This window comes from Ursus maritimus, unplaced genomic scaffold (genome assembly GCF_017311325.1).
Source record: "Ursus maritimus isolate PB19 unplaced genomic scaffold, ASM1731132v1 scaffold_2, whole genome shotgun sequence".
Classification (NCBI taxonomy): Eukaryota; Metazoa; Chordata; class Mammalia; order Carnivora; family Ursidae; genus Ursus; species Ursus maritimus.
This window is the reverse complement of record NW_024424452.1, coordinates 62545805-62573153: the sequence shown is the minus strand read 5'-3', so window position 1 is coordinate 62573153 and position 27349 is coordinate 62545805. Positions and strand designations below refer to the sequence as shown.

At 34.5% G+C, this 27349-nt stretch overlaps 1 protein-coding gene across 3 annotated transcripts in view; it reads left to right on the top strand.

Moving 5' to 3' along the window:
• KCNT2 (potassium sodium-activated channel subfamily T member 2) overlaps window positions 1–27349 on the top strand; it is a 344368-nt gene that overhangs the window by 209168 nt on the left and 107851 nt on the right. For all 3 annotated transcript variants that reach the window (XM_008710517.1, XM_008710516.1, XM_008710515.1), the window contains exon 14: window positions 7607–7715. In XM_008710517.1, the coding sequence (XP_008708739.1) occupies window positions 7607–7715 (109 nt within the window). The remainder of the gene's footprint in view (window positions 1–7606; window positions 7716–27349) is intronic.

The window sequence follows — 27349 nt, the reverse complement described above, 5'->3', positions numbered from 1 at the left end:
ATAACAGTATATTTGCTACTGATGAATCTAGAGATCTTTCCAAATCCCTTTGACACAAATCAATTTAGTTTAGCTGCAATTTGTGTGTGTGTGATTGCAAAGTAACGAAATTGATTTCAAGGTCAAGTTTGACTTCATTCCTTCCAAACTGCCTCCTTAAATGATGGGTGTTCGGGGAACATCGTGGTTGTATTTTTTCAGTAATCAGTTTAATTTAGTGGCTATTTCAGTCATTTGTCCATCTGGTAGCAAGCAGTAATCCTTAAAATGGGTTCAGGAGAGGGGAAAACCACTAAATGGATCACTTATTTTAATGCGTTTGGTTAATCAATTTTTAAGTTGTATAATTTTTATAGAGTTCTCTCGGCAGTCTGAATTTAAATTAGTAATGGATTTAGGCAAGTTATTTTACCTCTGAACATCTGATTTGTTATCTGAAAATACATCATCAAGCTTTTGTGAGGTTTAATAATGTGTGTATATACACATATACATATGAATCACTTAGCATAAAAGCTAAAATATTGTTTGGTATTATTACTATTAAGATGATTCAATAACTGTATTCTTAGCTCTAATGATATCAATAACTATCATGAGCTAGTGAGGAGAGAATACTTTTAGTTAGAACCTAAAGAAATCAGAGTCCTGAGGATAATAATTTTTCAAAAAATATTAAGACTGCTGTTTTTCTGACATGTTTCAAAGAAAGAGAGGTTAACAGAATTAAACTGTTTTGCTCTGGAATACAGGAAACTTGATTCTCCTGAGCATTTAATTAATAGGATACATTAAAAAATTGCAGCATTAAAATAATTCAAGGATTCAAGCAATTAGAAAATCAAGCAAGCTTTTTATACTTTGTATTATTGAGGTGCAATAAATCTGTTTTATAGGATATTGCCAATCTCAAATGGACCTGAATTCTGTATATTTAATAAGCATTCTTATATTTAGATCCTGTGAAACTAAATGACTTTTAAAGGTTTACTTAAACCTATTCTTAGACATTTCACGGTTGAACGGCTCACTATCCTGGAGTTGGCAAAAGTCTCTGTTGTGTGATCATGCATGTGTGTGCATGCACATACACATGCAGCACACACACACACACACACACGCACCAATTGGTTATTCTATTGATTAAAGTGACAGGGTCAAAATAAAGCTCAATTGTTAGAGATTATCCATTCTCCTCTAAGAAAAAAAAGCAATTTTCGTAGCAATCGACCCACTCATGCTTATAAACAGTCTAATAAGCGAAGAATATGTGAGAGATTTTATAACACAATTTTTTCAGTCAGTCAATGTAATAAACTTATCCCCATAAAATAAAAACAAATAACATTCAATTTTAAAAATTTATCCTGTTTTTTGTTTCTGTTTAAAAGCTCTTTTCCAAAGGATATTTGATTTCTGTAAATCACAACCGTACATTGGTTTAGTGCACTCTCCTCTGTTGTTACTGCTTTCCAAAGACCTGTTACCTAGCAACTGCATGGAAGAAGCTTCTAGTATTTTCAATCATATACAAGAGCTCAGAAAATACTGAAGCAGACTTTAAAAAAAGGCTCTGACTTGTTAAAATGTAATTAATTTTATTTTCTATAAAGTAAAAGGAACTTGAAAACCTCATACATATCTATAAACTTGTATCTTTATTATAATAGCTTATCATAAAAGCCTTTACATTAAAAATAATAAACATAACAATAAAAAAGAAACCAAGAATCTCACAGAGTCCTACTATTTTAAAAGTCATTGTTTTTGAAAATTTGCTCACTCCTTGAGGTAGTTAGCGTTAATAGTTTGATACCTGCTGTTAGAATTTTTTGTGCTTATTCAGACAATCATGTGAGCATATGATCATACGTGAAGAAATCAGCATTTTTATAAAACTGGATCGTGTTTTAATTCCAGAATGATAAATTTATGTTATATTGTTTTGCTGCGTATATTTTTTAAATGTATTATTGGCATTATTTCAAGATACTTTATGAAGTCTTTGTTTTTAATAATCATGACTGTGAGGATATATACTTGCTTAGAATTCTGATCAGCATTTCATACTCATTGCCTACTTTTCTTCTCAGAAAATCCTATGAGGCACATACTGTTATTATTCACATTTTAAAAATAAGGCAAATTAGGCTCAGAGGGATCAATATTTGCCCATGGCTTGGCACACTCAGTGGTGACATAACTTGATCTCCTGTGTTGATGCTTTAACAGCAAGCCGCAAACAAGAAGGATCTAAATCAAAACAAATACACAGAAACTTTAAAAGGATGAGAAGAAGATCTGAGATGTACATAATTTTGAAAGAGGAAATGCTTTCTTCAACAAGGGAGGGAAATTAGAAACTATAAAGGAAAAAAATGGACCGATTTTATCATTGCTAAGGAGTTATCTCCGTCTGCATAATCAAAACTGAGCATTTGCCATTATGTGGTCTCACCAACAAGAAGGAAAGAGTTTAGGGAAAGTGGTTTTGTACACAAAAAAATAATACAGAAGCTGGACAAACCTCGGCAGGTGACCATATCTAACTAAGAGGAAGCTGGAAAATGTAATTTCTACCTGGGCAGCCATGCACCCAGCTAGAATTTGGGGATGGGTGAGAGGAAATAAGAGCTTCTATTACTGAAAGGAAGAAGGAGAAAATGAATATGGGTGATAGTAGTTTCAGCCACAGTTTAAATCCTTATCCACCTAAGGGTTCATGTACAATATTTTCCCTATATATTGAGAGACTCATTCATTATTATGAAAAATACTCCACAGATCTGTATCGATTATTACATCCAACTTATAGTCCAGGATATCTGGAAAATGCAAAGACAGTTCTAGATGTAGTTTCTCATGGTCTGGCAGCACACACACTAATAAATTAGTTAACTACCTCTACCCCCATTGCATATGAATATAAAATAGTGAAACAAGAGAATTGTAATAAAACACTGGTGTTTGGAAAAAGGAAGAAGTGGAGACACACAGCAGTCATGGGTCCATAGCAATGATGAAATCCTGTCAGACATGAATGGCAGAGACCTCGTAATACCTGTAATTTTCCTATTTTGAATGTTCTTGCTCACCATCCTATCTCAGCACCCACTTCTAGAGGGGCACTCCGCAGATCATGTTGTTACTTGTTAATGTGACCCCTCCATAATCTCTGTTCCTGGAGACCCTGTTTCTGACCGCTGCCTCTTATCACTTCAGTTCACATCCTCTAGTATGGAACCCCAACTATCTTTTGACTACATGGGACTTAAAATTCATTGATTCTACCAAACGTTTACCATTATTGTCAACTGCAGATCCTGTCTTCTCTTCTTAACCTGTTCGAATTCCATAACACACCATTATAAGCCATTATTTTAATTCATCCTCTGTTCATTGGCCTTCTATCCATTAGTTAAACTTGTTTCTCAGAAGTCGCTGGTGGTGAATGCTCTGTCTTCTTGACAGAAGATGGTGTTTACTTCCATGCATTTGAATATGGCCCGAAGAAACAAAATAACAAAAGACAACCTGCCTACAATTCCCACTTTAAATTCATGATCCTTGATTTCTCCGGGTTCATGAGCTGCCAAACATCATTCTGTGTTTCTCTGTTTTGTTTCCTCTTTCAGTCTCTTAGGCAACTATGCCGTATTTTCTCCTCTTATTTCTAACCTCTTCTTTAATCATCATTTCCACCAATTTCACAAAGAAAACAGAACCACAGAAAGACAGACAAAATTTTCATAAACTTCTACCTACACATCTACCTACCAACCTGCATGTACACCCATATGTTCTACCTCCTCTCCTGTTACTATAGATGAGCAATTTTATCAGCAATGTGGCTAAGCAAAGTCATGAAAAGGTGGTATAGGATGTTAGTAAGGTTACCCAAATTCTGCCAGTGTATGAATGAGATTTTAAGGAATTTGAAATATATCCTATAAGCTTTAGGATTTATGGAAGGTCATTAATCCATTTGGCTAATCAAATAGCACTGGCCAGTTATTGGTGATAATGGAAATATTCCGTATTTGCATTGTCTGATACTGTAGGCAGTTACCACAAATGTTATTGAGTACTTTATTGCTATTAAAAAATGGCTAGTAAGATGAAGGAACTGAACTTTTACTTGTATTTTATTTTAATTAATTTATATGTAAATTTATATGAACTTTTATTTGTATTTTATTTTAATTATTTTATATGTAAATGCAATTTATTAATTTATATTTTTAATTAATTTATAATTTATATATTAATTAATTAATTTATATGCCCTGCCATAAATGGCAGGGCAACTCTAATTGGATAGCACAATATTGGAAGGGTAATAGGTAGAATGCTGAAGAGTTGGAAGACATGAAGAGCAAGTAAGAAGCTGTAACATTTGTCTAGGTGAGAGACAGTCATAGCTTGAATAAAGATTCACAATCCTTTAGCCGTAATTCCAAAATCCAGAAAATTCCAAAAAAAAAGAGAGAAGAAAGAAAAAGAAAGAAAGAAAGAAAGAAAGAAAGAAAGAAAGAAAGAAAGAAAGAAAGGAAAAGAAATACTTCTGTTGGTGGTGAAATCTGACCTGCGGCAGTTCCCACACTGAATTTTTCTTTTTTCCACTTACTATAAATATTCACACATTTAGCTGCAGAAATAATAGTATGTTAAAGCATAGGTTCCTCCCTAGATGTATTACATAGGGTCTGGTAGATGAAGCACATTGCCTTTCTAAAATCTAAAAAAAAAAAAAAATCAATTCTAAAAACTGATATCTGGCCCTTAAAAATTATGGATAAGGATTGGAAGCCCGTAGCAAGTAGAGACAGTGGAATGGAGGTGGAGAAGGTGGGAAAGACAGAGAAGGCGTTAGTGGTATGATCAATAAACCTTGGCTGTCATATGACATTGAGAAACAAGGGGCAAAGTAGCAGGAAAGAATGGTTTTCAATTCAGGTTAGGGGATAGTGATTAGTATTTTAAAAATGTCCCAGGAGGAGTCATAGATTTGCACTTAAGAGGAGAGGTATAAAGATATATTCAATTCTATTTTACAGAGTGGGTTTCAATTTTGTGCAAACTTGTACAAAATTCTCCGTAATTTATGCAAATGAAGATTATTATCTAGTTGAATATTCTATCATATTCCTTTTCCTGTGTCAATCACCTATGTTGACTAAATCAATTTCTTTTTTAGGAAAAGAAAGAAAACTGATTTTTTTTTATCTAATAAGGAATCCCATGATAATTACATATTAAGTCATGTATCTAAGGCAGTGATTTTCAACCGATCTGATCCAATCCGTCCTTTTTACAGTAAATATTTGTAACACTTCTTTTACTATCCTGGAATGAAATTAGAGTAAATATAACTATATAAATACATTTAAAATAATAAATATTTTAATTGTAATTTAAAGGAGAAAGGGAGGGGAATATGTATTTCAATATGTAAATGGTCAGGTATAAATACATAGAAAAACACAATGGAAAAGACAGACACTTGCACCAATAACTATGTGCCAGCTACTGACATTAATAATATTAATAATCAAACATCCTAAATTTGTATAAATGACTGACATACAATGCTAAACAGAATAAAATAAATTTTCTTTTAATTTACACAGTAGTTATGTTACTAGGTAATTTAGTGTACATTTTTGGCTCTTGAACAACACAGGAATGGGGGCACCAACCCCCCCCACCTGCTCCACCCCACATAGTCAAAAATCTGCTACAACTTTTGATTCCTCCAAAACTGTAGTAGCCTACTATTGCCCAGAAGCCTTACCAATAACATCAATAGCCTTACCAATAACATCAATAGTTGATTAATGCATATTTTTGTTATGTGTATTATATACTATATTCTTATAATCCAGTAAGCTAGAGAAAAGAAAATGTTATTAAGAAAGTCGTAAGTTAAGAAAAAATATATCTATAGTACTGTACTGTATTTACTGAAAAAAGTCTGTGTAGTGGACCCATGCAGTTCAAACCTGTGCTGTTCAAGGTCAACTGTATAATAACAGTGAAAAACATATTTTGTATTTATATGTAATATTGCCTCCAGTATACTGTATACTTTGCTGACGGGCTAATAGACACTGCAAAAACAATAAAGAAAAGAGAGACAGACATTGTTAGCAGATCCTTGATTTTGTTTGTTTGTTTGTTTTGAGTAAATCCTGAGGTGTAACTGTAGCAATTTCTTCCATAACATGTAAAGGAAATAAATAAATAAATAAATAAGGAAATGAAAGAAAGAGAAAAAGTAATGGGTTCTTTCACATGCTAACTTATAAAACTAGAAGTACGTTTATTATTTATCTATCTGGAGTGTCTGCTGCACCATTTCCCAAGTAATCTTTTGTTTCTTCGTAAATGATGTTGGGTATGCGTTCTTATTTTTTTTAATTAATTAATTTAGTTGAGGGGTGGGGAGGGGAAGAGGAAGAGGGAGATAGACTCTCAAGCAAACTCTGTGCTGAGTGCAGGGAGCCCGATGCGGGGCTCTGTCTCAAGACCCTGAGATCAGGACCTGAGCTGAAACCAAGAGTTGGTCATTTAACTGACTCTGCCACCCAGGTGCCCTATGTGTTCATTCTGTAGATATCCGACTCACCTACAAATTCAACCTTCAATTTCTTAATGTAGCTAAAACTATTTTCTGGGAATATTTATTTTCTTGGAACTTTACACATTGTCTTTATTTCTAATACCAGCTGTCATTGTTTACTTGGGAAGGGAAGGGGTTTTTTTTTTCCCCCTAAAGTAAATAATATCTTGATCGCTTTTCTAAAATATGACTTCTGTGAAGAATTGGATATCTGGCATGTGTGCCCTCATGGCTGTATGAAAGTAATGATCGTGGGCTGAGTCGCATCACCCCCCTTTCATGTGGCCTTCAACCTCTTGTGTGCCATTATCTTTAGCACTCTATTGTTTTTATGTCACTGACTTCAATTGCCATTTATTATCTTGCCTGATTGAATCCTATCATCTTTTCTGTTTATGACTGTAGGTCTTGAGGTCAAAGTACAATTTAAATTTAAATGTATTTTACCATTAGTTTTTATTGCCTGATATCATAGTTGTTTTGATTGTACAAAATCTATTACTGTTATGTAAATGTTGTCTACCATGTCTTTTAATAATTCTAAGTCTGTGTGCTGTGTGACTATGAATTTGATAAATCAATAATGCTTTAAATCAATACTACAGCATTTCATACCATAGAATTATCAGAATTAAAGGAGACTTTATACAGTCTCTGATTTATTTTCCAGATTCCAACTCCAAACTGTCTCCCTCTCACCTCCTTGTACAGATGAAGCATAAGAAAATTAATTTGCCAAAGGCTGCCGATTTCATTAAAGACAGAACTGGGGCCAGAATCCCCTTCCCTCTTGGTCACTTAACTCATAATCTAGTACTGTCTCTTATGAAACATTTTTCCTGGGGAAAATTGCACATGTAAAAACATCTCGAAGACAAGTGTGTTTATGTGGAAACTTCTGTAATTTTATTTGCTGTTTTATTTTTCATATTATTTTAAAATACTACTCTCCCAAGAATAATCTACCTATTTTATTTCAAACAGATCATGTTGTTTGTGAAGAAGAGTTTAAATACGCCATGTTAGCTTTAAACTGTATATGCCCGGCAACATCTACACTTATTACACTACTGGTTCATACCTCTAGAGGGCAGTAAGTATATGTTTTCTTTAAGATAATACATTTTAAATTATTTAAAAAAATAATATAAGTGCAGTTATATGATTTAGAAGTACAGTAATACAAGGTATACAGCTTGATATGTACTTGTATTTGTGTGAGTTATCTTCATCTGACAGACAGACAAATACAGACCTGTTAAGGGGCTGCGGCCGGGGGGTGGGGGGGAATGAGTCTAAGACATATTAAAAATTGGCAGTTACTTTCTGTCTTTTCTAATTAATCTTGAGATAATTTGTTTCAATCTAAATTCTAAGTGTCTACATCATTTGTTAGGTCTAGGATTAGGGCACTGTTTCTATTTTCAAGATACTTAGCAAAAAAACTTGAAAAAATAGGATGATGACAATCATTAATATGAGATCTTGAAGCCATTTTTTTTCTATTCCTGAGGTAAGTTTTTATTTCAAAGCTATATGTACATTATAGACCTCAAAATTAAAATTTTACAATTATTATGGAATAAAAAGTATTTGAAAACATTAGCAAACTTAGTATAAAAGAAATCACTTTTTTATATGCATTTCAAGGTAGATGAGGGCAAGTTATATCATCAGACTATTTTGTTCTATGAGAGAGTTTGTATTTGACTTGGATGATCAAGGAAAATATAATCAGGGAACACAGTCCCCACTCTTATTTGAAGAGAAAAATGTTACATTGCATTTCATACCTTTTCCTCTTCCTTATTTGGTATTTTAGACAAAATGTTGATTTTCTAAATAAATTTTACTGTGGTGCTTGTGGATATGATTATTTAAATTTAGTAAGTTAATTGATAGTTATTTAAGTGAAATGCCAAATCAAATAAATCAAGAAGAAATAAAATTCTATTGGGGATTTATTTTTTTATTTTATTTTTTTTTATTTTTTGGGATTTAATACTAAATAGAGTAGGTTGCTAATTGGAAAATAGCAAATACCTGCAGTATTTTCAGGTAGCTTTTACTCTCTATGTCTCTGCTCTATTGAGATAGTTAAGATTTTCCAAGGAGCAATTTTCTTAAAGTTCTGAATGAAAATATTTCTGTTCTATGCATTTACAAACCTTTAATTTGTGCAATGGGAAAGATATAACAGGACTATGAATAAATTGTTTTTGTTTGAAGAAAGTATGTAGTATTTTGATGAAATTAAATAAAACACTGAAAATGACTTTATCACCAATTAATGGGACATTCAGAGAACTCATCACAAGAGTTCATTATTTAGCCATGCCCTCTTTGTCACAGACACACAACTTTATAACTGAATATCTAGTCTCATTTTATTGTTGTAGAAATGATAAAAATGAGGCTCATCAACACTAACATATATCATTAATTATAGACTGGTTTAAATCCTAGTAAATACTATTTATTGACATGCAGCATTGCCCTAATGAACAAATTGTACTTGATATAAGTTAAAAAAGCATTTCAGGGATCCTTAAAACATGACTTTTCCCAATATACTTTAATGAATTTTGCCTTATTAAAAAAAGAAAGTAATGTTGTTGAAGACATTGTTAGCACATAATTAAGGATTTTCCATGAATAAGATTAACCAGAAAAATTATCTCACAACTGAGTGTCACAATAAATGCTATGATCCACCGGAATAACTTTCTTCATAGCAACTTTATTGAGCCATAATTCACTTACCATACAAATCACCCATCCATAGTGTACGGTTTAATGCTTTTTGGCATATTCACAGACTTGTGAAAACATCTCCACTATCTAACTCCTGAATCTTTTCATCACTCCATTTTATAAAGCAAAAGTCTGGGGAACAACATCTAGAGCAGCATGTCTGACTCAACAGTGCACCTAGTTTGTTCCATTTTTTTTAAAAATTCTAACATTTTTAGCTGTAGGACTTAATCCTCAAGATTCTCTCCTTCTAATCACAAAACGTCTGCTTTGCTTTAGGCTCTTCTCCTTCTAAGTAGGAAGAAGGGGAATGACAAAGGGACAAAGTATTGCCAACTGGGACTATTTAAAGCTTTCCCTGAAGTCTAACCATGGCCTTTTAACTTCTTAAGATACAGTTATATTTTGCATATTAGAATATAAGCTTGATTCTAGTTATGGCTGTTAGCAATGTAAATAATTTTAAATTTAAAAAATTGTATACACAGTTTATGTATATATACATATATACACACATATTTACTTAAAATTATATATTTACTCTTTTAAAATAATTAGGTTACATATCATAAAAATAAAAGATAAATCAAAGGATCTCATCTGGGGGTATAGTAAATCATGCAAATAATTGTGAAAGCCTAAGATTTATATGTGAAATAGAAAAGTCATTGCTTCTTATTAGAGAGAGACCTCAAATCTGGTAATTGCAAATTTGGCACTATTAAAAAATATTATTAAGTATCTCTGTAGTGTAGTTGTTACTTTTTATTACTTTTTGATAGTTGGCCCTTTACCTGAATTTTAACATATTATGTATCAGTGAGCCAAAACCACGCACATTATTATTATAAAATATGTGATTCAGAAACTTCTCTCATTAAAGTAGCAGCTGAAGTTGGACTTTCTGGGAACTGCATATCCTCATCACAACTAAAATTCCCTGTTTCGTAGTGTTCATGCTGTAAATGGGGCTCATAAATTTAGGGAGGAAATATGACAGAGATAGAGGATCACCCGTTCTGGCAGCTTGAAATGATTTAACTCACTAACTGGCAAAGTTAACTAACACTGAGCCAATTACATACTCCATTTCATTCTCAATCATTTTATATGGAAAATTTGAAATAATAATTTTCTCATCCATTACTTTATTCATTTATTTGACAATTATTTATCGAACGCTTACTCCGTGACAGAACCATTCCAGGTGTTGTGGTTTCAAGAAGGAAACCAATAGAAAAATTCCAGCTGTCATGAAGCTTTTATTCCAACTGGGGAGACAGATCAAAAATAAATAAGTAAAATATATCTCAGATAGACGCATATCTGATGATCTGAGAAACAGCAAGTGGGCCAGTGTAGCTAGAAGGGAGGGATGAGAAAGGTAGTAAAAGCTGAGATCTGACAGGGAAACAATGGTCTCCTAGGTCATGATAAGGGTGGTGCCCATCACTCTCAAATGAAAAAAGATTCTGAACAGAAGAGTGATAAAATTTGAATAAGAGAAACAGACACATTGGCTTCTTGGTTGAGCAAAAGCAATTAAGAGATTATGGGACTAATTTAAACCAGAGAAGTCAAACCTTGTATTGTCAAGGGCACAAGTATGGAAGTGATTAGAAGTGCTAAGATTTGGATGCCTGAGTGGCTCAGTTGGTTGAGCGTCTACCTTTGGCTCAGGTCATGGTCCCAGGGTGCCAGGATCTAGGCCTGCCTCAGGATTCCTGCTCAGCAGGGAGTCTGCTTCTCCTTCTGCCCTTCATACTGTTTGTGCTCTTTCTCACTGTCTCTCAAATAAATAAATGAAAATTTTTTTAAAAAGTGCTTAGATTCTAGATGTATTTTGAAGGTCTTGTCAGGAATTGTTGATTAGATGTGGGGTGGAACAGAAGAAGAGTCTAGCATGACTGCAAATTTTTAGACTGAGCAACCAGAAGAATATAATTGTGATTTACCACAATGAATAAGACCAGGGAAGATCAGGATTTTTATTTTAGACATAATTTAAGGTACTTGTTAGACTCCCAAAATTGTGTTTAATATACAGTCTGGAGCTCACCTACACTGATGATAGAAATTTGGCTGTAATCAGTATATGGACACTTAAACCATGAAACTGGATGAAATCACTTCGCAGGATTGTTTTGAGGATTATGTACAGCCATGCCAGACCATAGTAAGTAGGTACTCTTTAGTTCTCTCATTGGCTCTATTTATGTGTATCAAGTGAGTCAGATTTTATTTGCATCAAAAATCATTTTTTAAATGTTGTGTTAGAGACAGTTTGAGGGTAGCAGGAGAGATGCTTTAAAGACAAAGCAGGACACCCAGAACCATATATGTATTTGTGACGGAGGAGAAAAAGACTCAGGCCACGCACATGTGTTTTATATTTAAGTTAGAATATGTTCGTAACTTTATTTGGATATTTTTTGGAACAAAGAATGACATGAATGAACAAATATATATCAGAATGCTTCTAAGCAATAAACAGTGAAAGTATATTTCTTACTATGGCCAATCTTTCAAATCACTGTTTTAAGTATTACAGAGATTAGGATTAAATATATTTTGAAAAAGATGACTCAAGTATGTAAATGTCAGGGATTTTACTCTCAAGCAATATATTATTCAGTCATGGAAGATTTCATATAAGAAAGCCAAGTAGAGTTATAGGAGGTATGAAACTATTTTGTCTTCTTAAAAGGTACAAGTTTGAGGATGCCTGGGTGGTTCAGTTGGTTGAGTGTCTACCTTCGGCTCAGGTCATGATCTCAGGGTCCTGCCCCCCCGCCGCTCCCCCTGCTTGTGCTCAAGCTCTCTCTCTCTCTCTCTGACAAATAAATAAACGAAATCTTAAAAAAAAAAAAGACATAAGTTTTTAGTGACCTTTTCAAAGTTTGTTTGGAAGAAATGCATTATAAAAAATAATTTAAACAAGCAAATTATTAAATGCAGTTAAATTACTTTAAAGTGTAGCAGAAGACATAAAGATAAAAAAGACAGATATCAGAGAAAATGGTTAATAAATGTAAGCAGATAAAAGTTGCTGGAAGATTCAGATTTCATAATACATTATTGCAATATATTGCAGTAATTTTCTTTTGATTTACATGGCCACAAAAAAGGAGGCTTCAAATAGAAATCAATTCGTATATTATATAAATATATATATTAAGTATTTTGAATGGGTGAAAAGATGTAAGAATTCCAATGCTACATTACATAAATACATATTAGAAGTAAGGGGGAAGCAAAGTTGCTTTCCTATTTTAGTAAAATCAATTTCAAAAAGTTGCAGTTTTGTAGATATGTTCCTTAGGGGTGGTTATTTCATAAGAAGCCCTTCATTAAGTTACCAGGGCGAGTGTGTTATTTTCATCAATGAGATCTGGAAACTGCAGATTTGGGTATTGCTGCAATGCTTTTTGTAAAACGAAAATTAAACACTATTAAGTTTTGTCTGTTTTTTTCAATGTAATTGATCTCTTTTAAAATAGAAGAACACCTTCATTTGTGGTTATTTCCTTAGCTTGCAAAATTTTATCATACCTCTAACCACATGCAAAATGTTTGTAAAATTGTAGAGAGATAGTCTTGTTCAAATTTCTATCAAATTTCTATCAAATTTCTAAGAGCATTGTAATTGTGTACATTTAAATTTAAGTGAAATTTAGGCTTTCTCAAATAACTATTTCACTAGAGATTGCTTAATAGTTTTGGGAAATCTTCAATCATAGTAGAAACACATTAAGCCAAAATGCACTGTAATTAATTTTTGTGTGTGGTATATAAATAGTGGTTCTGTTACTTCATATCATGGCCAAATTTGTGTTCCAAGGCACAATTAATAATGCTTTTGGATGGAAGTTCATAATTTTCCTGAGAAGTAAAATTATGTACTCAAGTAAGATTGGGAAATGCTGGATAACACGTTACATTTTTAATAGCTTATTTTTTAGTCTTTTTATTTGAACCAGATTTAGACTCACAGAAAAGTTACAAAAATAATACAGAGAGCTCCTACGTACCCTTCCCATATAAACTTCCCTTAATACTTATATCTTACAGTATTATAGTGCAGTTATCAAAATGACAAATTAACATTAGTACAATATAATTGACTAAATTATTGACCTAAATGAATTTCACCAGTTTTACCATTAACATCCCTTTTCTGTTCCAGGATCTTCTCCAAGATCCTGCATTGCATTTAGTTGTTATTTCTCCTAAGCCACCTCCAATCGGTGGCAGTTCCTGTGGGTAAGATTGGAAATCAGTATAAACTCATGACTTCTAATGCACATGTATCAAAGATAGACACGGAAATTTAGACCCGTGTCTGTATGGGCCTGTGAGTATATACAAATATAATTCCTAGCTCTGTTTACTGAGAGAGCAATGACAGCTCCGTAGCACGTAGCACAGTTAACGCTCACGTCTTGGTTACTAAACATGTTCCCTAATAAAAACATCCAGGGCTTTTTGGGGTACTGGGTGAATCCAGGATGCAGGCAGGAAATATATAAGAAAAGTCTGGAAAAGTCTGGTGCTGCCAGAATGTAAGGAGTTGCTCAGAAGAGTGTGGGGGTTTGTTAAAATGACACAAGAAATAACCTGAAGGAGTTCCTAACAAGCTAAGATGGGACAATTTTAGAAACAAAATAAGTAATGATAACATTCAATTTTAACCCGTAAAATCCAGTAAATACACTAATGTAAGTAAACAATGAATAAATAAATAAGTGGGGAAGAAGAATAGCTCTTTCTTATCAAAGAATTCCAACTAATAAATGTGGAAGGAAAGAGAGAAATAGGAAGTCATCCTTAGGCAAACAATTGTTGTAGACACGATCCTCCAAGGGGTGCTAGTATTAGATGGTGAATGTTTAAGGAGAGCCAGGATCATTGTGTGGTCTCAACATATCTGTCCGTGCTATTTAATAACTATGAAAGAAAAATTATAATTTTCTAGTGAAGTAACCTGACAGACACAGATCTTAATCAAGAGACCAAGGTAAACATCACCAATAAAAAGAGATGTCAACATCATGTAATCCCTATGATGTGCCAATAAGTACATGACAAAAAAAAAAAAGAAGTACATGACATAATTTCTTTGGTATTCTTGCCAATATTTTCTGATTATGAGGGAATACCTAGACATACCAATATTGAGAACATCCTACAAAATAACTGACCAGCACTCTTCCAGATGCCAAGGTAGTGAAAGACAAGGAAAGCCTGAGGAATTAAATATTTATTTTTAAACATTTCAGTCAGCTTTATTTGGGAGTGATTGAAGTATTTTAAATAGTATTTTGACTGGAGGAATTCTCCAAACAAAATCGTCTGGAAAAAAGTATATCTGGAGAAAACAAAGAGCAAGGTAGGGCAGTATTTTGTTATATCTTTTTTTTTTTTTTTTGAAGTAAGTTCTACACCCCAGGGTGTGGGGCTGGAACTCACGACCCTAAGATCAAGAGCCACATGCTCTACCGCCTGAGCCAGCCAGGCGCCCTCATTTTGTGGTACCTTTGAATCTATGCAGAGCTACAGGGATCTGCGCTAGACCGTGCTGAAGCCTTCATTGTTTCTCTGACCTCAGATGAAAATTAACCATGAGACTTCCCTTGTCTATTATACTGGGGAGTCCCTATTTTAAACACTGTGATGAGGAAGAAGGAAAATCGAATATCTTTTAGCATCTCCAGAAAAAGGACCGAAACGAGGGAGGGAAGCAGGGGCAGAGGTAGAGATGAGAAGGGTTGGAGAGTTTTTTTTCCTTTATAATACTGAGCTGGTCACACAGGACCCAGGGAATCAGTTTCCTTGAGAAAGGAGAAAGTTTCTTAAAAGTAACAGAGATTAGGGGCACCTGGGTGGTGCAGTGGGTTAAGAGCTGGGCTCTTGGTTTCAGCTCAAGTCATGATGTCAGGGTCATGAGATGGAGCCCCGTGTGGGGCTCTATGCTCAGGGCAGAGTCTCCCTCTCCCCTTTGAACTTGTGCGCTCTCTCTAAAAAATATGTAACAGATCATAATTACCCCCTTGAAAGAAAGGAAAATGGGGAAAAAATATGTGTGGGATTGCAGGGCAAGCTCAAGTGAATTACCATTAAGTTCTCTTGGAAGTTTCCCATTCCAAAACTGTGACAGAAGATTACATTTTGTCATCTGGCAGGTCTAATCCAGTCACTGTCTTCCCATAGGAATGTAAAGTAAAAATTGAGTGTCCACGAAGATGAGAGGCACTTGGTTTTCCTTTAGAGTAAAACTTTTTTTTTTTTTCAGTTCTAATGCTTGATTTCTCCATTTCAAGTAATTATCACTTGGAGTATAAATCTTGAACTTTATTTGATAAAACTTTCTTAAATCTTAGCCTCTATTTCCATTAATAGATGTATATGCTTTTCAGTGCTTTCAAGAGAGAATATTAACAGGCTTCCCCCCGCCCCCCACCACCACCATACCTCAAATCTCTTTCCCATCCCTAATGCCTCATACCATTAGCAACCTGGTAACTGACTGCTGCTCAGACTTCCAGAAAAAAAAAGGAAGGTCATAGAAAAGGCTTTGACATATTTCCTCCCCATATCCTTCTCTGCTTTTCCACTACGGAGTATGAATTTCACTGCATCAATAAACTACACAATAATTCTCACTTTTTCTTCTAAAATCTCCCACATCAAACTACCCTGCTTTAATGTGCTTGGCTTTTCCTGGCCATTAGATTAGTTTGCTAGGGCTGCCATAACAAAGAAACTGGGTGGCTTAAATAACAGTAATTTAATTTCTTACAGTCCTGGGGGTTGGAAGTCCAGTGTCAAGGTACTGGCAGGTTTGGTTTCTCCTGAGGCCTTTGTCTAGCTTGCAGATGGCCATCTTCTCCTTGTGTCCTCCCAAGATCTTTCCTATGTATCTCCTGTCTCTTATGAAGACAAAAAATTGCCCTAGGGCTCACACTAACAGCCTTTTTTCAACTTCACTTTTTTTTTTAAAGATTCATTTATTTATTTGAGAGAGAGAAGGAAGGGAGGGTGGAGGTGGAGGGAAAGAGAATCAGGAGGAGCAGACTCCGTGCTGAGCATGGAACCCAATGTGGGGCTTGATCTCACAATCCTGAGATCATGACCTGAGCCAAAACCAAGAGTCAGATGTTCCCCCAACTGAGCCACCCAGATGCCCCCAACTTTATCACTTTTTTAAAGTCTCTGTCTCCAAATATAGTCACATTCTGAAGTGCTAGGGGTTAGGACTTCACCATATGATTTAGGGGGTGAGAAAAATTCATCCATAATGGCTGTGGAGTTGGGGGACACCATGGGTTTTATTGGAACACATCTATAAGTTAATATAGTTTCCACTATCAAGCAGTTCTGCTGGCCAAAGAAGCCTCTTCTTTGACCTTGGAAATATAGAAAGATGGTGTTGTCTGTATACCCCAATGGTGCTTTTTCCATTTCTCCCATGACAAAGCATTTTTGAAAAGGACTACAAGACTGGAGGTCTGAATGGAGGTAATCACAAGAGAGGTAAATGATGCGCCTCCAAAGGTTACTTTTATTTTTCTTTTATATAAGTTACGTGTACTGAAAATCTCCATGGAAGTGCATTTTATTTGGTGTATCTAAAACCTGAGAAATGTTTTCCTAAGCACACCTATTAAAAGATCAATTGGAATAGTATTTTATTAAACACAGTTTGAGAAATCTGGATATTGCTCTCGTCTGGCAATCCTCTGTTTGAAAAGCCTTAAATAGCTCATCATTCATTATCAAATTAGATTCAAATATGTCCGTTTAATTTAGGGCCCTCTACACTCTAGCCGTAATTTATTTTTATGTCCTCATCTCCCATGATTCTCTTATATATATCATGTCCTCCAAATAACATGATCCTAAATATACTTTGTGGTTTCCACTTTCTACATCTTTTTAAAAATGTTGTTCCCATTGCCTTGAATTCATTTCTTCTGGCTTTCCAGAGGATTTTGCTAAATTAAAAATTCTAGCTCCTCATGAATATTTTTAAACTCCCCAATTTAATGTGATTTTTCATTTCTATGAACTTGTATAGAATTTTAATATATTCTGCCAGAGTATGTATTGTTTTAAAGATTTTATTTATTTATTTTAGAGAGAGAGTGTGTGTTCAAGTGGGGGGAGGAGTGGGAGGAGAGAGAGGAAGAGAGAATCTGAGGCAGACTCCATGCTCAGCCCCAACATGGGGCTCAATCTCACAACCCCAAGATCATGACCTGAGCTGAATCCAAGAGTTGGATGTTTTACAAACTGAGCCACCCAGGCGCCCCTATGTCTTGTTTTGTTTTTAATGTATTTATTTTTTCCTGCAGTAAGCTATAATTTCATTCAAGGTAGAAAACATGTTGTACTCATACCTTAACAGCATGGTTGCTCAATAAATATTAGTTAAATAAATGAAGTAAAGAAGGCACTAAAGATGATTCACTGAAGCCCTTGCCTCAAACTAGTTTATGAACCATATGTCTTCATCTGCTCTCTCTCTCTCATGAGACTGTTGAAATGATGACAGAGAAATAAAAAATGATAAGATTTCATTAGTAAAGAAGAAGTGAAAGGCATAAGAGATTTCAATCAATTTCTGAGAGATGGAAAAAGGAGTGTTTTCTGTTGACACCCCACCCACCCTCCCGCCACAGGATGTCTAGAGGGTGATGCAGCAGGACAAAATGGCATCCCCCAGTGAAGTTCTGGGGTGCAAGATTTCTAGAAAAAGGAGTCAAATTTTAATTGAATTTCTGAATACTAAACAAGTTAACCCTGTTCCATCTACCACAGTACCATCCCCCTGCAGTTAAGTTTAGTCAGACATTTACTACTGGGAAAAATCAGATTTTTCCTAAACAAATTAGAAGAAAATGTCTGAATTGTATGCTAGTAGATAGTTTGAAGTTGGGGTTCAAAATTCTGTAATTGGGCATTTGGTGGCTCCAGACAAAATAATGTGATCCCTTCTTACTCACCGGTGTAACCTGCCACTTAACAAAACATTTACAGACAAAGGAATCCCTTTAATATCCTTATATCTCATACTCAGAATTTTGAAATATGGCTTTTGCCATTTGCTGACTATCAGTATGCAGCATGAAATGAGGGAAATAAATCCAGCCAGATGGAAACAACTATCCCTATTCTCACTGGAATTTTTTTGGATCTATAGGGAGGGTTGGTTTTTTACTCACTAGTAAAAAAAAAAATCACATTTGAAAATAGAATTAAATATATTTTTTGAAGCAAGGAGAGCCTAAGTAAATGAGTAAATATTTTTAATGTATTTTTGATAAATAGGTATAAATAATAGTATAGAAGAACATTGAAGAATTATAAAAGGGTGATGATGGCTGTTCAAAGGAATAAAATGCTGAAATTTTTTTATTTGTAGAATTTTAAATTTTCAGAATTTTTACTTAGATTCTGTTGATTATATTTCTGGAGGATCTTATCTTCTCCTTAATAATAATAAAAAAGCCATAATAAATAAATACACAAATCTAGAATAGCTTAAATTATTATAATTATTATTCTAGATTTAGGAAGAACAGGAGTTATGGTGGAGAAATAGAAAGTAAAAAAGACCTTTTGAAATTGACAGGGTGCTGAAATTAAAATTTAATAAAATTCTGTAACTTCCTACAACTCAACAACAGAAAGAAAGAAAGAAAGAAAGAAAGAAAGAAAGAAAGAAAGAAAGAAAAAAAGAAAAGAAAAGAAAAGAAAAAAGAAACCTGATTAAAATATTAGCAGAGGATCTGAATAGATATTTTTCAAAGAAGACATATAGGTGGTCAACAGGTATGAAAGGGTGCTCACCATCACTAATCATCAAGGAAAAAAAAAATAAACCACGAGATTACCACCTCACACCTGTTACAATGACTATTACCAAAAAGAAAAGAATATGTAAACATACTGTAAATTTCACCTAGTAGATTTATTAGTTAAATACCTTTTGTCTATGGTAAGATTAGCTTGCATACCTTGAGAATAAATTGAATGACAACATGGAGAGACAGTAAACAAATCTAGTTACAAATAATTTTAAATGGACAAAAAAATACTCAAATGATAAAATGTAAATAACAAAATAGGAGCTTCTAAAGCTCCTATATTCCAAAATATTAATATTTATGGTATATAACTCTCCTGGGAAATTCACAGTGGTGTTCTAAACTAAAGGGATGGATATAGTGGTGCTATATAAATGTACAAGGGCACAAAGCACTTGACCCAAAGCTAAGCGTATGGTCTTCACTAAGCAAACCGGCTGTGTTCTGAGAAAGAGAGAAAGGGGTGACTACATTTTAGTTATGAATTTTTATTAATGCTGAAGGAGAACAGTTTAAAATCAGCAGGCTATGATTTACTTGATAGTGGAGTTAAAGAGCTGAGAATGATGCTTATGATGACAGAGGAATTTACTTTTTCACCTGACAGTTTGAAAAGCAGATGAAAAATATTGGGTCACCTGGGAGATGCAGTTCGTTAAGCATCCCACTCTAGGTTTCAGCTCAGGTCATGATCCCAGGGTCATGGGGCTGTGGGATCAAACCCCTGCATCAGGCTCCACACTGAGCACAGAATCTGCTTGAGACTCTCTCTCCCTCTCCTGCTGCCCTTTTACCACCCCCCTCCACCCCCCCCATCTCTGTCTCACTCTCACTCGCAAATAAATAAATCTTTAAAAAAAAAAAGTAGATTAAAAATCTTTACAGTTTTTTGGTGTGTGATAATTAGGCAGGTTCTTGAATTAAGTGAGCACTTTGGAAAATTACATTGGAGTTTTTAAAAGACTAACTTCAAAGATAATTTTGGCCACCTTCAAGTATATACAATCTTTCAAATTTAACAGTTGAGCTCTATTTCATTTCTTCATGACATAGATTCCTTTCAAAAGAGTGTTCCTTGTTTAAGTTCACTATTAATAATGTTTGAAAGCTATATGGTATTTTTCTGTTTTCTCCACCACCACAACAATTTTTTCCTGTCCTGAGAATGGCAAATAGCTTTCCAGTTCCATCTAGCGGTAGAAAATTGATTAGCAAACACTATCTTGATTTAATCTTAGAACTCAGATTTCTGTTTTGATGTATGGTGAGTAGGAATACATAAGCCTCTTCCTAGTAGACTGAGGCATCATAATCTTGTGTTTTATTACTTTTTCTATTTAGAGATCTTGAATACTTTCCTTCTTAGATAAGATACCCATACTTGTATGTCAGTTCTGTCTGCAGACTAGCAAGAATAAATGTTCATCAGAGTTGTGTGTTAGCTGTTTCTTTTGAAACTCCCCTGTTTTGCAAGCTTCTGTATACTCTAATATACCCTCTCCACCCATGAATTACGATTATGTTTCCAGTGACACAGCCTACAATTTGTCAAAATCTTTTCTTTGGCCTACAGTGTTAACTGTAGATTCCTGACATTAATAGTAAAGGCAAGATTGTAATATCATTTAAATAATTTGATATTTAAGTAATGTAACAGTTCGGGACCATTATGAATTAATGCAGTTCATGTGTGTTTGCAGAAAAGCACCATGTAAAGAATATAAACAACTATGTGCAACCAAGCAGATATTAAATTGGGGAAATACAAGTGTATAGAATTAAATAAAGTGTATTAATTTTAATTAGATTTAAGACTTTGAGTTTTAAATCTACTTTTAATCAATATAATGAAGTAGTAAATACCTAATCTTGGGGCGCCTGAGTGGTTCATTTGTTAAGCGTCTGCCTTCTGCTCAGGGTGTGATCCCAGGGTCCTGGAATCGAGCCCCTCATCAGGCTCCCTACTCAGCGGGAAGCCTGCTTCTCCTTCTCCCACTTCCCCTGCTTGTGTTCCCTCTCTCACTATGTCTCTCTCTGTCAAATAAATAAAATCTTAAAAAAGAAAAACAAAACCTAATCTTTAAAATGAAGCATCAATAAGGAAATTTTATTTTATTTAACATTTCAAGTATGAATCTAAATGACATTCTTTTCCTAAGGCAAAAATTTCCACCTAGATATATGTAAAGTCTTTTATTACATAGCAAAGAATGGATTTTATATCAAAAATCCCTGTGACAAGGTGCTCTTTATTCTCACTGATGTGAAAATAATTTAGTTTGATAACCAAAATAAGTGTATAAAAATAACTAATTTGGTGATCTGTGTCAATTTTGGTGAATCTGAAACTGATCATTTACTGTATATTTAGCTACATTATTCAGGATTGAAGAGAACAAAATATACCAGCAAAACTAAATCCAATGATTAAAATGCAGAGGTGTTTAAGACAACAAACATAATATTGTGAAAGAGGTGGTTTCCTACTAATAATTACATTTTATAACCTTGAAGGTAGTACTTAATAATACCATGCTTATTCTTGAGTTTACCTATAGTTTGGTGGTATCCTCGTATGCATAGAGACAATATAAAAGTAAAATCAAATTTTATTTTCTAGAAGTGACTAGTATAAGTTTTCAGAAAAAATCCCAAAAAACAAAATGCCATACATCTTTATAAAAAATAGGAATTTGGGGCGCCTGGGTGGCACAGCGGTTAAGCATCTGCCTTCGGCTCAGGGCGTGATCCCGGCGTTCCGGGATCGAGCCCCACGTCAGGCTCCTCCACTATGAGCCTGCTTCTTCCTCTCCCACTCCCCCTGCTTGTGTTCCCTCTCTCGCTGGCTGTCTCTATCTCTGTCAAATAAATAAATAAAATCTTTAAAAAAAAATAGGAATTTGCCAGTAGAATAAGGTTTTATGCTGCTTTTGTTTGTATTTGGTTGTTGGTGTTGTTTTGTTTTATTTTCAGAACACTTTTTTGAAGATTTATTTATTTATTTATTTATTTATTTATTTGAGAGTGAGAGAGTGCACGCCTGCGTGCACGGGGGGGGGGGGGGGCGCGGAGAGGCAGAGGGAGAGAATATCAAGCAGGCTCCCTGCTGAGCATGGAGCCCAACATGGAGCTCATTCTTACCTTGACCTGAGCCAAAAGCAAGTTGGCAGCTCAACCAACTGAGCCACCCAGGCTCCCCTTCTTTCGTTTTTTTAATGCCAGCTATATTACTGAGCAGAGTACCATAATACAATTCAATAACACAATTTCAACTTATTGTATCTGGAACAAGAAATTCCAGTTAAATCCTTTTTTTTCCTTTCTTTTGTGAAAATTTGATGTGGGGAAACTTTTAAAAAGCAAAATTACAAAAGTTTCTTTTACTGTATTCAGAGGCCTGTATTAAAATACATTTCTACAAAGAGCAGACCCAAGTACTTACTCACTAGTCCTCCATCCACTCTGTTGGTCGTGTTGAAGCACAGCAGGTTGGTATGTGAGTTAATTTGCTTTCTGGCAATAAATACCCATTTTCCTTGAAGGTGTAATCATAGATTAATGAGGAATGTGATACTTGCATTTAAAAGAAAAATAAGTTCAGTTGTCAAAATTGATTTATGCACCATCAGGAAGTTAACTGGACCAAATGATATTTATAACTTGGGAAAAATAAACAGAATAGAACAAACATACTTTTTTTAAACTAATACTTATTATATTGAGAGGGACTTTTCATGTCTCAGAATTGGTAACTATAACTCAAAATTGAGGACAAAGAATAGTCGAGTATCCAGTTGTCAATTCTCCTCACCTTTCCATAGATAAGATCAGAGAGGGGAATGGATAGAGTAGCACAGTACTCTTGCACCTACCCCCAGCCACGTGAGCGAAAGTACAAAAGAATTACCTATCACTCATGGAGAATAGGAATTTCTGCAGGAAGTGGGAACTAGCATCTTGCTCCCTAGTTAGACATTTGCTTATATAGTTTCCTGTGATTATTTGAACGTGAGGAATAAAGAATTAGAGAAAAATGATAGAGCTAGACAGCATCCTTCAGTCCCACACATGGGTTTTCCACAGCACAATTGATAGCTTAAAAAGATTTGAGCCATATTTCTGGTACCCCATCTAAGTGTGTTGGCCACAATGTAAGAAAACTCAAGATGTACCACCGGGAAATAAGATGAGGGAAAGTGGAAGAGAGTTTCTTGCTTACCAGTGATCATATACCGAGGCTCACTCCACACTCCCCATAAAGGGTATTCACGTGTGCCTATAAGAACCCTTCATAGAGGATGGTGATGACCAGGTAGAGTTACTTTGAAGAGTAGCAATATCCCAGGGAGAATAAGCCTGAGATGGTAAGACTGGAGTTTCAGATTGGGTGGAACTGAGCTTTTTAATAACTGAACATTATTTGAAAGAAAGGTACTCACCCAAGACTTTATTATGTCACAGAAATGGGGGAATTGACAGGACATGATTGCAGGCTACAAGCTCTTGAAGACTTTGATGTGGGGTTTGTAATTTATTTGACTAGACATTTTTTTTCCCTTTCTCTTAAGCAATCATCTTTCCTTCCACTTCCGTTTATAAAAAATTTTTTTCTCACTTAGACATTTGTGTAGTGTTTGAAATTCAGACACAAGCTTTGTGTCCTTATAAGTTGCCTCATCAAAGTTTTTCCAAGGCTGTCATGTCTATGGTTTTGGGTGCATGAATTCTATAGCATGTCCCTTTATTTAGGGGAATAGACATCTCAAACAGTTCTTTCAAGTATCAAGCATATACTGATATTCCATAATCCATGTAATTTTCATATTCTTATTATTGTTTTCTTTCTTTTTCTGCTAATACCTTTATAAGCAGCTGGAGCTGTCAATTATTTTGAAAATGAAGATAGACATAAACCTGCCTAAGAAGGACAGATTACCATTGAGTTTTCAGTGAAAATGGTAGAGCAGCCTTAAAAGGGTATGAAATAAATTAGACTGTACTATTTTACAGGTTGGAGTATACTTTGAGGTTGACAATAAATGCACAAGCCAGTTATTTTCTCCAAAAGTTCATTTGATTAATGTAAACACATCTTAAATCTTCATTAAATGGCTTTTTGTAATTTTCACTAAGCTTTCCATTCTGTTCTTTTTGTCCCTAATATCTTTTGTGTTTTTACTGTTGCTGAGGTTAAATTTATTTCATGTCCATTAGCGATTGAGGAACTCAGTGATTTTTTTTTCTAGTTCTAATGAGAAATTCATCATAGGAAAAGTAGTTGGTTAGACCTGAAGAATGATTCTGGTGAAGGAGACAGGTATTATATAGTTAGGAAAGCTGAACATTTAGTAATTAAGCATGAAGAACATTGTTAGATTATTCTTTGCTCATTTAACCAAACATTTATTAAGCACTTACTCTGTGTCAGAATGGATGTCAGGGTCTCAAAAATACAGCGGTAAACAAGACATGATCCGTTTCCTCATGTGGCTTATTTCACAGGGTAAGCAAGACATTAAGGAGTAATTAATACAATTTAGGGTTATAGTATCATGAAAAAAGTACAGCCCTGCAAAGCTGAGAAAGAAATGAGTAAGCTGTAGGTCAAAGAATGAGTAGAGTGTAGGAGATAGAAGGAACAACATTGTGAAAAGGCCAAAGGATAAGAAAGAGTTTCTTGTTCAGGGTAAATTAAGGAATGCTCATGGCTGGAGCACACAAGAGAAAGAAGACAGAAGTAACAAAAGAAATTAGAAAGACAGGCACAGCATAGATCAGGAGGGCTTTGTAATGATGATAAGGAGGTTCACCATTTTAAAATGGAAGGAGGAAGTCCTTTAAACATTTTCAACAGAAAAATAACATGAACTGATTTGAGATTTTGAAATTTACTCTTATGACAGCACCATAAATTGATTTGTAATGGCCAATACTGGAGGCAAGGAGGCAAGAAGATGGGTTAGGACTATTTTAAGAGTGTAAGAATTGATGGAGAAAGAGACAAGTGGTGAGTTTCAGAGCCACTTAGATGGTGGAATTAAAGAATTCTCTTATATAAGACGTTTGGAAATATCTTTTTATTTATGTGATTGTTTTCCTCCATTCAAAAATAATCTTGAATTAATTCTGCCTAGAAACATAAAGTAAGATAAGACCAAGAGAAAATTTAGGTAGAATAGTAAGTTGAAGACAAGTCTTTTTTACACATCTATAGGCCATAAAACGCCCTTTTTAAAAATTCAGAAATAGTTGGCATGTAACATTACATTAGTTTCAGGTGTACACTATAGTAATTCTATATAGAATTATGTGTATATATACATATATGTATATATTTAGAGAAAGAGAGAGAGAAAGAAAAAGCATCATGACAATAAGTCCATCCATCATCACACATACTTATAATTTTTTTCCTTGTAAGCAGAACTTTTAAGATTTACTCTGTTAGTAGCTTTCAAATATATAACACAGTATTATTAACTATAGTTACTATGCTGTGCATTATATTCCCAGGACTTACTTATTTTACAACTAAAAGTTTGGACTTTTTGCTCATTTTCACCCATTTCACCCACCTCCTCACCTCCCCCCTCTGGCAACCACTAGGCTGTTCTCTAAATCTCTGAGTTCATTTTTTGTTTCTGTTTTTTTTAATTCTACATATAAATGAAATCGTATGATGTTTCTTGGTCTGACTTATTTCACTGAGCTATTATCTTCAGGGTCCATCCACGTTGTCACAAATGGCAGGATTTCCTTTTTATACCTAGATGGTAATTCATTATATATATTTACTCCACATTTTCTTTATTCATTCATCCATCTACAAATACTTCAGTTGTTTCCCTGTCTTGCCTAAGGTAAACAGTGCTGCAATGAACATGAGTTACAAATTTCTTTTTGAGTTAGACCTGTTTTTCTTTTTTGTGATGCAATTAGAAATATTTCATACATTAGCACGTTATAAGGATATTATCATGAACATTCATGTACCTAGCATTTCAGATTTAAAACATAAACATTCCAAATGTTTCTGAAGCCTACATATACTATCTCTGATTGACTTTTTTCTTTCTAGGACCTAGTTAGCTAAATGACACATCCAAAATCACTTCTTTTATGAGATTTCTCCATGATGTTTTATAAGCAGTAGTGCTTACATTTTCACTCTTACCTGTATGGATTTCATTGACTTATTTATTTATTCGTTTATTTATTCATTTATTTATCTATCCATCCATATTTCTGATGGACATGGATACTTACGATTTTTATCCTCTTCCATTAGCAAATCCTTTCTGGTCTACATTCAGGACCAAGTCTAGTCTGGTCCAAACTATTATCATCTCGTGGATCTTTGCAGTAACCTCCTCATTGGTCATTAACTCTTCTTTAATCTCTTCTCAGCACCATAACCTAGGGGCATTTTTGTAAACTTTAAGTCAGAATCTTTTGCACCCATCTTTGAAATCCTCCAGTGGCTGCCAAATCATCCCAAGTACAGGTCCAAGTCATTGTAGACTTTTATAAATCTCTATGTGACCCCTCTCCCTTCCCTGTTACCTTTCTGGCCTCATTTTTTTCTCCTCCCTCAACTCCAGCTAAACTGGCCTCCTTGCTTTTCCTTAGCCATGTCAGTTATTCCTCTGCCTCAGGAAAGTACTCGTGGCTACTTCTGCTGGACCAATATTATCCTGGGTACCCATGTGGTTGCCTCTACAACTCTTGAAAACTTTTACTCAAATGTCAACCTCTCAGTGATGCCTTCCTCAACTATACCATTTACATTCCAGTTCACTCCCCAAAATTATTTCCCTCTTTGATTTTTCTATCACTTCTCACTCCTAACACATAACACAGTTTGCTTCTTTTATTGTCAGTCTTCCTTCACTAGAGCCTCCAAACAAGAAAACATTTTTGTCTTGTTTGTTAACTGCCATAACTTTTTGAATCTGGAGCTCTCCCTGACACAGCATGAGTGCTCGATGAATATTTCATGTAGGGATTAATAAGTGGGAACTGGACATAGCCATTAGTATTAAATGACATTACTAATTTCCTACATTTCTCAAACAATTAACACGAGCTAAAAGGAGAAAATTTT